This window comes from Emys orbicularis, chromosome 9 (genome assembly GCF_028017835.1).
Source record: "Emys orbicularis isolate rEmyOrb1 chromosome 9, rEmyOrb1.hap1, whole genome shotgun sequence".
In the NCBI taxonomy this organism is placed as follows: Eukaryota; Metazoa; Chordata; order Testudines; family Emydidae; genus Emys; species Emys orbicularis.
Window position 1 is genome coordinate 60182963 of NC_088691.1, and position 14047 is coordinate 60197009.

At 38.8% G+C, this 14047-nt stretch overlaps 1 protein-coding gene across 3 annotated transcripts in view; it reads left to right on the top strand.

Moving 5' to 3' along the window:
* FAM168B (family with sequence similarity 168 member B) overlaps window positions 1-11911 on the top strand; it is a 31992-nt gene extending 20081 nt beyond the window's left edge. For all 3 annotated transcript variants that reach the window (XM_065411054.1, XM_065411053.1, XM_065411055.1), the window contains 4 exons: window positions 166-308; window positions 2555-2732; window positions 4293-4418; window positions 6817-11911. In XM_065411054.1, coding sequence (XP_065267126.1) covers window positions 166-308; window positions 2555-2732; window positions 4293-4405 — 434 coding nt within the window. In that variant the 3' untranslated portion in view covers window positions 4406-4418; window positions 6817-11911. The remainder of the gene's footprint in view (window positions 1-165; window positions 309-2554; window positions 2733-4292; window positions 4419-6816) is intronic.
* The last annotated feature ends 2136 nt before the right edge of the window (window positions 11912-14047 follow it).

The window sequence follows — 14047 nt, forward strand, 5'->3', positions numbered from 1 at the left end:
ATGTGCATAGGTATTGATGATAATATATCATACTGAATAAGATAAATGTGAAACATGAGGGTTAAGAATAATAAATTCAGTTATATTAGTCTCAAACTTTAGTACGCAGTACTCTGGTCATTGTCTTGCCTATGGCATTTTAAAGCAGACTTATCTTTGTTTCAGGTTATACACCAGGAACACCATATAAAGTATCCTGTTCACCCACCAGTGGTGCAGTGCCACCTTATTCTTCATCACCCAACCCCTACCAGACTGCTGTGTATCCGGTTCGAAGTGCCTATCCACAGCAGAATCCATATGCACAGGTAAAAAGTAAAGCTCAACTGTTTTGTGCCAATTCAAATAGTAGCTTGCTTTCAGCATGCATTGTAAATGTCGAAACTCTCAATGTTGTGTTTCATTGTTTCATGAAATAAAGATGACCACTTATTTCTACATGTTTTGAGGGTTTGTTACCAAAATGCTTCATGTATTTAAAAAAAAAAAAAAAAAAAACTTAATTGCCTGTCCAGCATGTAAATTTATTTTGTGCACAGTGATGGGCTTCTCCCTTGTAATTCTTCTGCTCTACTCTGTGCTGATTAGGCCTCAACTGGAGTGTTGTGTCCAGTTCTGGGCACCACATTTCATGAACGATGTGGACAAATTGGAGAAAGTCCAGAGAAGAGCAACGAAAATGATTAAAGGTCTAGAAAACATGACCTATGAGGGAAGATTGGGGGGGGAAAAATGGGTGTGTTTAGTCTGGAGAAGAAAAGACTGAGGGGACATAAGTTTTCAAATACACAAAAGGTTGTTAGAAGGAGAATAGGACAAGAAGCAATGGGTTTAAATTGCAGCAAGGGCAGTTTAGGTGAGACATAAGGAAAAACTTCTTAACTGTTTGGATGGTTAAACACTGGAATAAATTGCCATGGGGGGTTGTGGAGTCTCCATTATTGGAGATTTTTAAGAGCAGGTTAGACAAACATCTGTCAGGGTTAATCCTGCCATGAGTCCACGGGACTGGATGACCTCTTGAGGTCCCTTCCAGTCCTATGATTCTGTACTAGTACACTAAAGTTAAGAGTTTAAAAAACGGGTGCCTAAAATTAGGCTTCTGAGTCCAGATTTAGACATCTGAATACATGGCCTTATTTTTCAAAAGTGTTGAGGGACTCATTAAAGTCCATGTGAGCTTGTGTTCAGCACGTTTGAAAATGTTAGCTTTAGTTATCTAAATAGGTCACCTAATTTTGAAAAGTGTTTGTCACATTATGTAAGTTGGAAACTTGAAAATCAGTGAGACTTAAGAGTCTAAGTGCCTAAGTCACTTGTAAAAATAGCATGTTAACTTCCAAGTCTCTTAAGGTAAAATTGTAAAAGTGCCTGTGTCTGGCTTTGGAAACTAAATTTTGGGCACTCCTTTTCTTAAGTTCTTAACCCCTGCTTCAAAGAGGATTGTGGCAGCTACTATGAGAGGATTGTGGCAGCTGCTGTTGCTCCTTTATGCAGGAATAGCAGGATCACACTGATGCTGTCTTGGTCAGTTTCACTCCACTTTTCCTACTGTGCCATTGTGAAAACAGGAACAGAAGCGAGATTGTTCACTGTGGTAGGAGAGACCTCAGGCTCTACTACACTTTTCCTGACATTCCATACAGAGTACTTCCCCTATGGCCCAGCTGAAGCAGCATAATGAAACTGATGATAGCATCAGTTTCACCCTTCTGCATCACTAGACAAGTATCTAGGATACAGTGGCATAAGTGTGATGTTATGGAGAGGTTAGAAGTAGAAGCAAGGAGGAAAGAGCTGGGGCAGGGCTAGATGAAAACTAAGGGCTTGTATGTATGTTCTCCACCTCTCTGAGAGGAGTAGCTTGCAGCGCTGCGAGCGAGCGTGCAGCGCTGCAGGCACTGATTACACTGGCGCTTTACAGTGTTTTTTCACACCCCTGAGCACAGCAAGTTGCAGCGCTGTACAGCGCCAGTGTAGCCAAAGCCTCAGACTAGGAAAAGTGAGCTGCCCTTGGGAGTCGGGGTGCAGCATGTTGTAATATTTATGTAAACTTGCTTGCAGTGCCCTGGCAGTACTCTGAAGTGGTCTACTTGGGCCCTGCGGGAAGAAAACTTCTTCATATTGCACTGTAGTAACCTTTTAGGGCTTCTGATTCTGGAAGGAGACGCACCCAATCCTCAGCCACATGGTTTATTGGGAGGGAGAGCAACCTTGAAGGATCCCCAGGGCATGAGAGGGGAGGGGGCAAAAACACAAAATCCAGATGCAGAGGAAGAGACAAAACAGCTTAATTCTAGAGAGAGGTTATATTTGGGGGTTTTGGCTGCCCAACCAGTAGTTAGTAGCTGAAAAACCATTTTTCAACCCTGAAGTTTTAGTTTCTCTATTTCAGCGTTTAAGTATTCTGTCTCCAGTCCCTGACATACATCAGACTCCTATTTCTGGAATAAAACATTGCTGCCTCGAACATCTCAAAGGTTGAATTATTGCTTTCAGTACATGTGATAGTGAAAATATACTTAGTAGGTTTACTTATTTTCTTTTCCAACAGCAAGGCACTTACTACACGCAGCCTTTATATGCAGCACCACCCCACGTAATCCATCACACCACAGTTGTGCAGCCTAATGGCATGCCAGCAACTATGTATCCTGCTCCAATTCCACCACCAAGAGGAAATGGTGTGACTATGGGAATGGTGGCTGGGACCACTATGGCAATGTCAGCAGGTAGATTGATTTATATTGCTTACACTTTTTGATGAAGTACAGTTTGGGTTTGTGGTCCATCTCTTACAGTATGGATGCATTACATGTTAAGGCCTTACCAGAAATGTACTGCAGTTATAGGTTTTCCACAACCACTAGTTTTGTTTAATGTGAGATGTTTGTGTGCTTGTATATGAATTTTAAGCCATTCTAACTACAAAATCCTAGTATTCTGGATCAGGCCAAGTAAGCAGCATAGAAACATTGAAACCAAGGAAACTGACGTGGCCTTCTAATTGCAGTGCTGCCCAAGAGATCATCAAGAGGGGCTTTTGTTCCTCTAGTCGCTTGGGGTTTGGGAATTAAAGGGTACGGTTCTCTTTCCCAGGCTGAGTGCTAAGTGAACTCTCCATTCTAGTTAATCAGATAGAGAATCATTGCTCAGAACTGCCAAGAACTCCCAAGCTGCACTTTCAGAGGGAAGGTTTTAGGGCCTGGACATAATGCAAGTACAACTGTGGTCCACACAGTTGACTGTCAGTTACTGGTGCCCATGTTCTAACATGTGTTTTTAGTGTTATCAGAACAACATAGTTTTATGACTAAGACCTAGGTCGTAATATTGTTCCCCAGCACAGTTACAGAACACGCAGTCCTGTCCGCATTAGCCCTAAGCTATGTTAGAACTTGAGCGACTTTGTCAATCTGAAGAAATTGGTGTCTTTGATTAAATGTCTCCGAAACAAGTCTGTTTCTAGTACAGAATTAATATACACTTGGGGTGCTTCTCCCCAGAATTTTGAGTGATGCTGTTTTTTAAGCACCAACAGTGTAAGAAATCTATTTTTCCCCGCACCACTGCTGCTCTTCGATACCTTAAAAGTTTTCAGATTGGCTAACTAATGATCGTGTTACATGATAGTGTTCTGGATTAGTGAACTACAGATTTCAGCTTTCTAACCTCAGGTATCCCACAACCCTGGTGGGGATATTTTTTCAGGACCAGCACTGTGTGCTCTCTTCATTACCTTTGTATTTTTCCCAGTTTCTTTGTTTGTGTGGGGTAAGCAGCAGCAACTAAACATTAGTAATTTGTACGTGAAGTGCTGTAGACGGAAATTGTTAGGATTCCGGGGTCCCAGTCTGTTGCCTTCTTCAGTCCCTTTGACTATAAAACCCATTTGCACAGACAGGAACTAAATTATACTTACCCTAGTCAATTTTCTTTTGCATCAGGTGTTCCTTCAGCACACAGAGCCTGCTGTGAGGAAAAGTATTTTTCATTGTATAATGTGTGCTTATGGTCTGGAGCTGCTGCTAAGTAGTTATTCACTACTTTAAAAATATCTAAAAATGCATTGGACAGAATATCAAAGTGCTCTTGTTGCATAAGCATTTGAAGGAAGGTAGATGGAACTGAACATGCTAAAATACAGATTCACAGAAGTTTCATATTGGTATATGTCAAAAGATGCACAAGTTCTGATTAATATGATTTTGGTTTTCAAAATGACTGTTAAATAGTGTTGAAAGGCATATTTGTGAAAAATATTTAATATAAAAATGTTTTGTTTCTCCTAGGTACTTTGTTGACAACTCATTCCCCAACTCCAGTAGCCCCTCATCCAGTTACTATGCCCACATATCGGGCTCCAGGAACACCAACCTATAGCTATGTGCCCCCACAGTGGTGATTATTCTGGCAGTGTAAGTTACCAGTGCCTACAGTTGAAACAGTGGCCTGTATATAAATGACTACATGACTGCAGCTTCTTTCATGGAGATTTCACAGGCATTAAGATATTTGAGGGAATTTTACAATATGCCAATTCAGTGAATAGGGATATAAGTAGACTATTTTGCCTAAATGTCAGTTCGTTTTGATTAAGTTGTGTAGGAGGAAGGATGTTTTTTAAACACGTGTCTGTCTTCTGATGAGACTTCCTTTTTCTGCATATTCATCTCATTGATGCCTGCATATAGAATTCCAAATGATCTATTTCTCAAAATACAGCATTTTAATTTGCACAGCTGTAGAAATGTTAGGTTTGCTGAATCCAGGGCCCTGTGGGGTCTATATGGAAACAGGCTAGTTTGCTCAGTGATTTGAGTTTTGTGACAATTCCTGAATCCAACAACACTGATCCATGAGTGAAAAAATATGTAAAACATGGACGTTGGATCAGCTTAAATAAGGGGGCTATTTGGATCAGTATAAATAAGGGGGCACTTCATATTTCCTTATGGATGAACATTTCCCAGAAAGAGAGGCCATTTACTAGTAAGCATAAGACTCTGATCATTCCTGTCACCCAAATTCAGGTGGGTTTAAATTTAAATTTTAACTGTTTATAGTCTTCATGGAAAAATCATTACAGTCTGTAGCACAGTTTAAACTACACATGGAGAGAAAAAGACTTGTGAAATCTGCTCTAGATTTCTACTGATAAAAAAACGTTAATTTATGAAGCCAGCATATTATACATTTTTTTTTTTTTTTTTTAGTTTCAATGGGGAGTGCTGCTTAAAATTGACATGGCTTATTGTTCTTACTCTTCTGGGGGCCTGATTCTGCTTGCGTTTCACAAGTGCAAATCAGGACTAACTCCACTAGTGTAAATTATATGTTTATAAAATCAGTGTGAGAGCAGAATCAGGCTGGCTCCCTTCATTTATTGCTCTGTTAAATGTTTCTAACAAGTTAAGACAAAAATCTAACTGTCCCCTATTTTCCATGCCCATTTCTATGATTGGCAGTCAGGAGCTCACTGATATGTTCTGGTTCTGCCACGGGCTCATTGTGTGCCCTTTGAACAAGGCGCTTAACATCTGTTCCTCAGTTCTCAGATCTGTAAAAAGAAGCTACCGCTACCACTAACCCCTCAGTGGTATTGGCTTAAATATCTGAAGTTGTTTGCACTTATAGCACCTTTCAACTAAGAATATGCTATATGTGTACTTAAAGTGACAATGTGCCATGAGCACAAGGGCAGAATTGTTAAGGATAAGTTGCATATAACAATATACACATTGTCCACCTATAACCTTTCAATATGCAGCTAGTGCAGTGGGACTGATTCTGTAACCCTTGCTAACATAAAGTTTCCAATGACATCAGTGGAAACCTTGCTGGAGTAAGCTATAGGATTGGGACCATTATAATAAACTCTCATCTAGCATGTTTCATCTGCAAATCTTATTTTATGCTTTCCTTTGTACTGTTCTTCTGAGGCAAAGAAGTAAAGTGACTTTTCTAGGGTTCCACAATAGATTAGCTGAGCAGGGACTAGCACTTAGCTCTGCTGACCTATATCTGGCTTTTTGCATGATAAGTTGTGACTCCAGGCCAGCATTATGACCATGTCACCAATATAATTTCTGCAATATCGCAGTGGAATGATTGTTAAACTTCACCAGTATAAGCTTATCTGAAGGGAGTGTCGTTCATATGAAACACAATGTGAGCACAGGTCTATTTGTAAACATCTTATTACTTCATTCCAAATATATCAGTTTTAGTAACTACGATTTTCTTAAGGTAATTTCTTCAGTTGCTCAGTGCTTTAGTTGCTAAGTATTAAAGGTTTTCTTCAAATGAGATGTGAAGGAAAAGTATTATGCTTTGACTTAAAACACTTCAGTGGTGGTATTAAAAACTGCCTGCATTTGGAGCAGTTAGCCATTTTTATTTGGATTTTGGCAAATCTGGAATGTCTGTTCTCTTTTGCTTGTGAAGTCCGTGGAATGTCACTGAGGGGTTTGCTTCCGAAAACCTAGTCCTTTTTTGTAACAAAATCTGTGCCAGCAATCATGTTATAAATAGCATTTGGGGTATGAAATTTGTAGGAAAATCTCTTCACTGCCAAAGCTACTTAAAAATAACACCTCAGTGGATGTTGGATGTGTGAGGAAAACAAAGGGTCTTGTGTTCAGGATTGTTGCAGTGAAGTAGCATTAGGTTATAGTTTGATTTTTTTAAAGGCAATCTATTTTAAATGCATAACAGTGTAGAGCTTGCAGCATTAAACTAGATTCTGGGATTTTACTTGGTTAAAGTACAACATAGTTATGAGTATCTATCTTGCCTCTTTCTCTCTGAATGTAGGTTTGAAGATGGGAGATATGCAATCAAGTAATTGAGGTTTAAAAGTTGGTGCTGAAGCCCTCATGCCTCCAACCAGGACTTTCTTTCTTCTGAATGCTTTCAACACTTTGCTAAACACTACTAATTCCAGATCACTGAAGATTTTTCCAGTGCTGCATATCTTACATCTTGGAACTCCAGCAGTTAGTCTTAAAGCAAATCCTGTTTTGTGGACTGTCTTGCAATTTTTTAGCTAATTATAATGATAAAAAAGGGAGTATAAACTTATTCTGATCCATATCTAGTTGAATGCATGTTAAAAAAAAAAAGCAACAAAAAAAACAAAGCTTGCTCATGCAGTGACTGATGCAAAAACCATATGCAAAATCCAAAGGAACCGAAAAGTATTTTACAACTTGTATCGCTAATGCACTGTTGTAACATATGCAGGGTCTTAAAAGGTAGAATCGTGAAAGTGAATTTCTTTATAGAATACCATAATATACATCAGATAACTGCTTCAACCTTTTTGGGTTGATGGAGTTGCCAGTTAAAAGGGGGAAAAAATTATTTAGGTGATGTATTCCTTTCTAATTAAATTCAGCTAACGCAAATTGGAGTGACTGGAAATCGAGTCTGATGAGCTGTAGAAATCCTGCACAGAATTAGTTTACCACATTTACCCTTTCATTTCTATTATATGGATGCAGTGTTATGCGGACATTCTTAAGGATCAGAATGGAATGGTGAATGAAGTTTTGTGTGGCCAGTTAATGAAAAATGTGAGTAAAGCAGCCTTCCAAGCTGCCCATATCCTTAAGGCAAATCTGCGCCATTAGACGAGGTGGTAACACCATATATGTATATATAAAATGAATTCTGGCTCCTGAAAAAAATACATGGTGATAGAATCAAATTTTCTTTGGCTTCAGTCCAGGAAATCCATTCTGTTTTTTCCTAAAGAATGTTCTAATCAGCTGAAAATGTATGTGCTGTTGACGCAGCTTGCTTTTCTAATGCTTAAGAAATGCTAGGGTTTTCTGCAACCAACAGGAGGAGTTCAACTACATGTTATCCTGAAGAAAGTTTGTGTGCTTGTTAAGTGTATTAAAGGGGAACAAACCATTTTAACACAATTTCCTTTTAGCTTATATTACATGCAATGTGGTTTATGGGTGCAGTATAGCAGGGCTGTTGGAATGTAGAGATTTCAGAAAGTTTTTCCTTTAAAAAAAAAAAAAAAGTAATTGATCATAGTAGGAGTCATTCATTGGTTACAAAATTGTTGATGTAATTGTTGGGTTTTCCTTCTTTTACCTCTTAAATTGCACTTGGAAAGCATGCAAATTAAGACTGACTGCAGATTAGTGTTTCATTGCAATGAGTCATTTCTGGTATTCTTGCTCGCAGCTTCAATTTTTAAAAAGTACCTCAAAGCAAATGCTGTGGGGATAAAGGGCTAGTCTTGGAACCCATTTGTATACCAAAATCATTATGGGAAAGATTTTAAATTTTTAAATTTGAATATTGCACAACAAAATCAAGGTTTTTCTGAAACCTGCCTGATTTATGATTCCAGTAAGATGCAATTTTTTTCCAAGATACATTCTGCCTGCAATAAATTATGCAGTAAATGGTTATAAAATGTTGTTCCCTTTTAAGAGTTTACATAGAGGTATGTCAGGCTGTAGTGTTTGTAGTCTAATTTCCATCCAAAAATAATTTTTTTTAAAGTTGTATATCGACTTGGGCTTTGTGTTGAGGTGGTCTGCTCCTTCTACAGGTTTGGCAGCTACTTCAGGGTAGCGTCAGTGCTGATTTAATGCTGCCATTCCCATACTCTACCCTGGTGGGAGGCATATGCACCTGAATGCCCATTAGAGGTTAGTCTTCAGTAACTATTTTTTACAATAAGCACTCTTCGTATTTTTTTACTTCCATGTTTTGTTTTATAAAGTTTAGGATTATTTTGCATGGATCACTGTAAACAGACTACCCCTTATTGCTAATGCCTTTAACATAAGTATGGTGTTAACTATAAGTACTTTAAAACTTACTCATGAGCACTTACTACAGCTTAAGGATTTCCATATATTTGTATATGGAGCAGAGAATTACCCCAAACAAACTATTTGAATCTGTACTGCTTTGTTCAAGTCTGTTTAATAATTCCATTTGTGTAGTAGGTTTGCAGCATTGACTGGTCAAGTGCTCCAGAGGCTGTAGTGAACATTAATGCAGTGTAGCTAGTTTAGAGTGAGAGTTTCATTGTCTTTGTATGTTTTTAATAAAAATACTTGTGAGGTGTGAAACAATGCTGTCTTGGGGAGAAGCTATAGAGAACAAGTTTTAAGCTTTGCTGTCTCCAGTCTTGTTTCCCAGCGATAACAAAGCTTTGAAACCCTAGGAGAGAACTTTCATGAATGCTGTGTTAGATAAATAGTTATGGAAAGAATATAAAGTCCTATATATTTGCTCTGACTTCAGATTCCTAAATGTTTCCTTGGAATTGTTGTCTCCTAATAGTACTATTCCATAACATTTAGAGGGTCTCGCTTGAGCACTTTTTTCTAAGTTGCATTATGGGATTCATCCACAAAGGGGAAATTGTACCTTTTTTCTTGCAAAAGGTATTGCACCTTCCAGATGTGATATAAACTAATGGGAGGTTTGAGCTGTTCTCCAGTAGTTTAAGGGAGTAACCAAAAGCACAGTGGTGGGGGAGGGGGTGGTGTGTATATAAACAATCTTAATGGCATTTTGTTGCAAATAGTGGAAAGCATGGATATGGAACTGTGATAAAAATCATACATTACACAGTGGGGGTCTTATGAAACATTCTCTCCTGATTTTTCTATTACATTCCCTATTTAAAATCCTGTATAGCTTTACACACATAGACACAGTACGTGGTTGCATTGGAGCTTTCAAGAAAATGAAAGGGCTGTACTGCAGTAGAAACCAGTTCAAATCAAGCTTCTCTGAAACTTTTATGGCAGCTTCATAGAATAGAATAAAAATACTACTACTTAAACCTGTAATTGAAGACCGCTATTACAGCAATAATATAAGAGAAGTCCAACATAAACTTTGGATCTAACTTCAAGTGTTGCATTTAAACAAGTATTGTTAAGGCTGAGGAGTTTCCCGTGTTGGTAACATCTGATTGTGTCTCTTAAATGTAGCAATGAAATCAAGTCATTCTTGAAAATGGCTAAATAACTGGCATCAGAAGCTGGTAGCCCTAATCTGTAGTGTGGTCATTAACCAACCAGTAGGAAGGAAATAGAACTACTTCATTATTTTAAATCTTGTTTATAAACTTATTTTAACCAACCATTTCCTGTTGAAGTTTTAGAAGACGTACAGAATTGCTTTTTGAGTGTACTATGCAAGTTAAGGGCTTAGATGCAGCGATAGATGACAAAAGTTCATAATTTGGGTTTCAGTTGAAGTCCTTCCTCCTGCCACCTCACCCACTGAAAAGCCCCGTAAGTACAACTATGTCTTAGTGTTTTCTGACTTACAGTTCATGGTACAGATATGTATAACAGGGTACTCCATCCACATTGATTAGTCTTTACAGAGCAATCTAGCTTAATGTCTACAGAGAGAATAGGCCACTTACTGTATCGGAGCCAAAAAAATGTTCAGAATTTTGACTCCGAATAGCTCCCCCAGTGCTTGGACACAGTATTGGATACCATTGATTTTGGCCTTAAACATGTTAATTTTGCCAGAATGGAGAAATGCAGCAATCTTTTGACACAATCATTAACTGTAGGTTTAAGACCATATAAGAGAATAGAAAATACCTTTTATGTGAAACCCTCACTTATAGGCACAGAAACAGTGAGGTGATACTTCAGTTAAATTTCTGGGAAGAGAGGACAGATTTCCTGATTGTTATTTGCATAACTTGAAACTAACCAGAGAAAGAAGCTTGGTCTGGTGTCTTTAGAAAATACACCTATTTTATGCCCACTCTTCTCCAGCAGGTGTCACTATAGGATAATTTACTATTTGTGGAGGTTTGAAACAATCCATTAATCCCCGGTTTAAAATGCATTCTGTTAATGGAAAACCTGTTAAAAAACATAAGGAAGAATTAAACTTGTCCATGTATTTCTAATTAAGGAAGCATTAAGCAGATAAGTTTTACCCACTGTAAGCCTTCTGTACACACAATTGTGAATGTTAATAAGGAAACAGTGCAGTGAGGTAGGATCATTTTTCACTAACATTCCTCATTCAGAATGTTCAGGCCGGTTCAAAGATTTCCTCTTCTAAGCTAGTGAGGACTTTCCAGCAGGTGCTGTTTACCCTGTGAGTGTGTAGGGAGGAGATGAGATGAGATGAGGCCACTAGTGTTGAGGGGAGGAGGGGGCTGGCATGGAGGAGGAACAATGCTTAATTGGGGGGGAAGAAATCTCTTCCCTTGTCTCTTGAATGTGACATTTGGAATTATCGGACTACCACAGTGTTGAGAGTCCACTTGTAATATCAAATATTCTGAACAGTTTATAGCCTGAAGCTCCAACATCAAAAACGTGAACGTCATTTTCCCAGGCCTGTTGTGACTTTTGGGACTTAACAGGCAAACTGGGAAAGCTTCTTTAGCTGGCTGCTGTACAGACTTGTTTCAAGTAGAACGGATTTGTTAATTTTTTTTTATTGTAGTGCTATTATTGGCTGCCCTCATATCTACGATTTTGGGGGTGGGGGAGGGGAGGGTGAGTGCATGCAACAGAAGTACAAGAGGCCCCAGTAATAGTTCTCCATGTTTGTTACAAAATAGGCACAGGTTTCCTTTTTTATGACTTTTTTTAAAACTGTCTTACAAGCAGTTATATTGGTACTTTTTTAAGTTTAGGTAAATGTTGTCTTCCAGAATAAGTTTTAAAGCATCACTCACTTCTGCATTGAACTATTGCATCAACACACAAAGGAGTGGAGATTCCATTCTGAGCCAGTTCAATTATGTGTAAATTCATACTTTTTTATTTTTATGCAATCCAACGAGTAGATGAGCTCAGATTTAAATTCTTAAAAGCACGTTTATTGTAACAAGAATTGTTATGTATTCAGTTTTCAATAAAGATTGACTTGTGTTGCTTATTATGGTCTCTTGCTATCTTGTTTTTAATAACGCTGGTCACATTTTTATTATTTAATTGCTGACTGGCAGCATAACAAATGTAACATGTTAGAATAACTTCCTTATCAATTTGCTGGTTACTGTACTTAACTGATTAGCTGAATATTTTCTTCCCTTCCATCAGTTAGCTACACTTATACAAATAAACTCTCTTGTGGTGCCTTAAATTAATAGAATCCCTGCTAGAATTCTAGCTATCCAGTTGGGTCCAGAGTAATTTGGCTCCATAGTCTGCCAAGGGCTACCCACAATTGCAGGTACTGCTCCCTAATTTCAGCCCTGGGTGTGCCTGGTGCCCAAAAGGGGTCTGGGTGCAGAAGAGAGAAATCTGCCCGGCCACCAGAAACACTTGATTGCTTCACTTAGCAGAGTGGGAATAAACTGCCCTGTATAAGCAGGGATGGTGTAGCTCCATGTCATCCCCTTTGACATCTCTGCCTTACTGGTACAATTGAGTCCTTAGAGTATAATGAAAATGTGTAACTGTATAGCTCAGTGAAACCAATGAAATGCACATGCATTTTCACAATGTCTTAGTGTTTGTCTTGTATCTGGGATTCAGTGATCTCTTAAAGAAAGGCAACAAGCCTTGAGTAGGAGGAAGTTTAGGATTAATTAGGTTATTCTCTTGGGCCTTCCACACAAGCAAATTCACAAGTAGGAGTGATAAAGACCACTAGTCTAGTCCTTTTTCCTTTAGAGGGCAGGTGGCTGTAAACATTCCTCAGTTCATGGCCAGGAAGCAAGACAAAGAGTGAAACTTGAACATTATGACTTCGGGGTATAATGTTTCATACAAGAGGATCAGTATTTATTTTAGGTTTCTGACCTGAAATAGTTTGGTAATACTCCATCAGAGCAACATGGATTTGAAGAGAGACGGGAAGGTAGTACGACACCATGGAAATCTTACTGCAAGTGCAAGTTGTCTGGACTTTGAAATTGCATAGGGTTCCCTGTTCCATTATGTACTTTCGCAGTTATCAACCAGCCTACACCTCCCATATGTGGCTGGGCATTTAACTTCTACTAGGATGTTTCTTGATGAGTTTTTACCTCCAGTTAATTGATTGCCAATGGATAGGGTAAACTACAAATGTTTGGGTGGTTGTGGGGAGTGTCCAGACTAGTTTTTACAAACACATCAAGGGCATTGAGTTAATTGTCAATCAGTTAACTTGAGAGAGGAAAAACTAGTGAAGACAATCCCGTCACAAATCTACCAGAACCTGAATTGTATTTGGAGGTGGGGGAGGCAGTGATGTGCAATTATGCTAATTCCCCCCATCTCATAATTAAATTAACAAACACTTTAGTGCAAAGGATTCTCTTCCCTCCCTCTCCCCCTGGGTAATGGCCAGAGTAGGAAAATCCATTTTTTGGCTGAGGTTTAAATATATTAAGATACAAAGAGCCTTCAACATTCTAGAAACATCTCTGTGCAGCTTGGATAGCAGTCAATGAAAAAAGCAGTCTGAAAACTGCTAGGATAGTGATCACCAGCAGTAGGGCAAGAACCTTTGGGGTTTAAATTTTCCAATAGGCAGTAAAAATGTATGCCTCCCTTTGAGATCCTTATCCCCAGCTGCCAAGATGACGGACAAGTCAGCTAACAGTGGGAGGTGACCACTCCTGCGAACAATCACTGCCTTTGCTTCTTGGTTTGTAGTGGTTTCAGAGGGGACCTATTCACTAGGAGCAAGTCCCACTGTTCTCAGTTTTTATTTTTAAAGTTTTCTGGGAATTTATCAGTTTGTTACAAAAATGAAAAAAAAGGGTGAAAATCTGTTCAAAAATTAATTTGTTTCCTGGGTAAATATTAAGGAACAGGAGGACAGAAAAAAGCAACACAGAGAAAAAAGTACTGAAAGTAAAAGCAGTTTGATGCTGTTGCTTAGTTAATGAACTGTACAGTACATTAACAGTACGGACTGTGGCAAGGCACCACCTCGGTCTCATTGGGCTTAGCACTTCCCCCGCTGGCTGTGGAGGGTTCTGGGGTAAATCTGCCCCACTCTGACCCATGTTGGGCTTCCCCCTCTGTTCTCTCTTATCGGTATTTTCAAGGAGGAGTGCTCCTCCAGCAAACAAAAA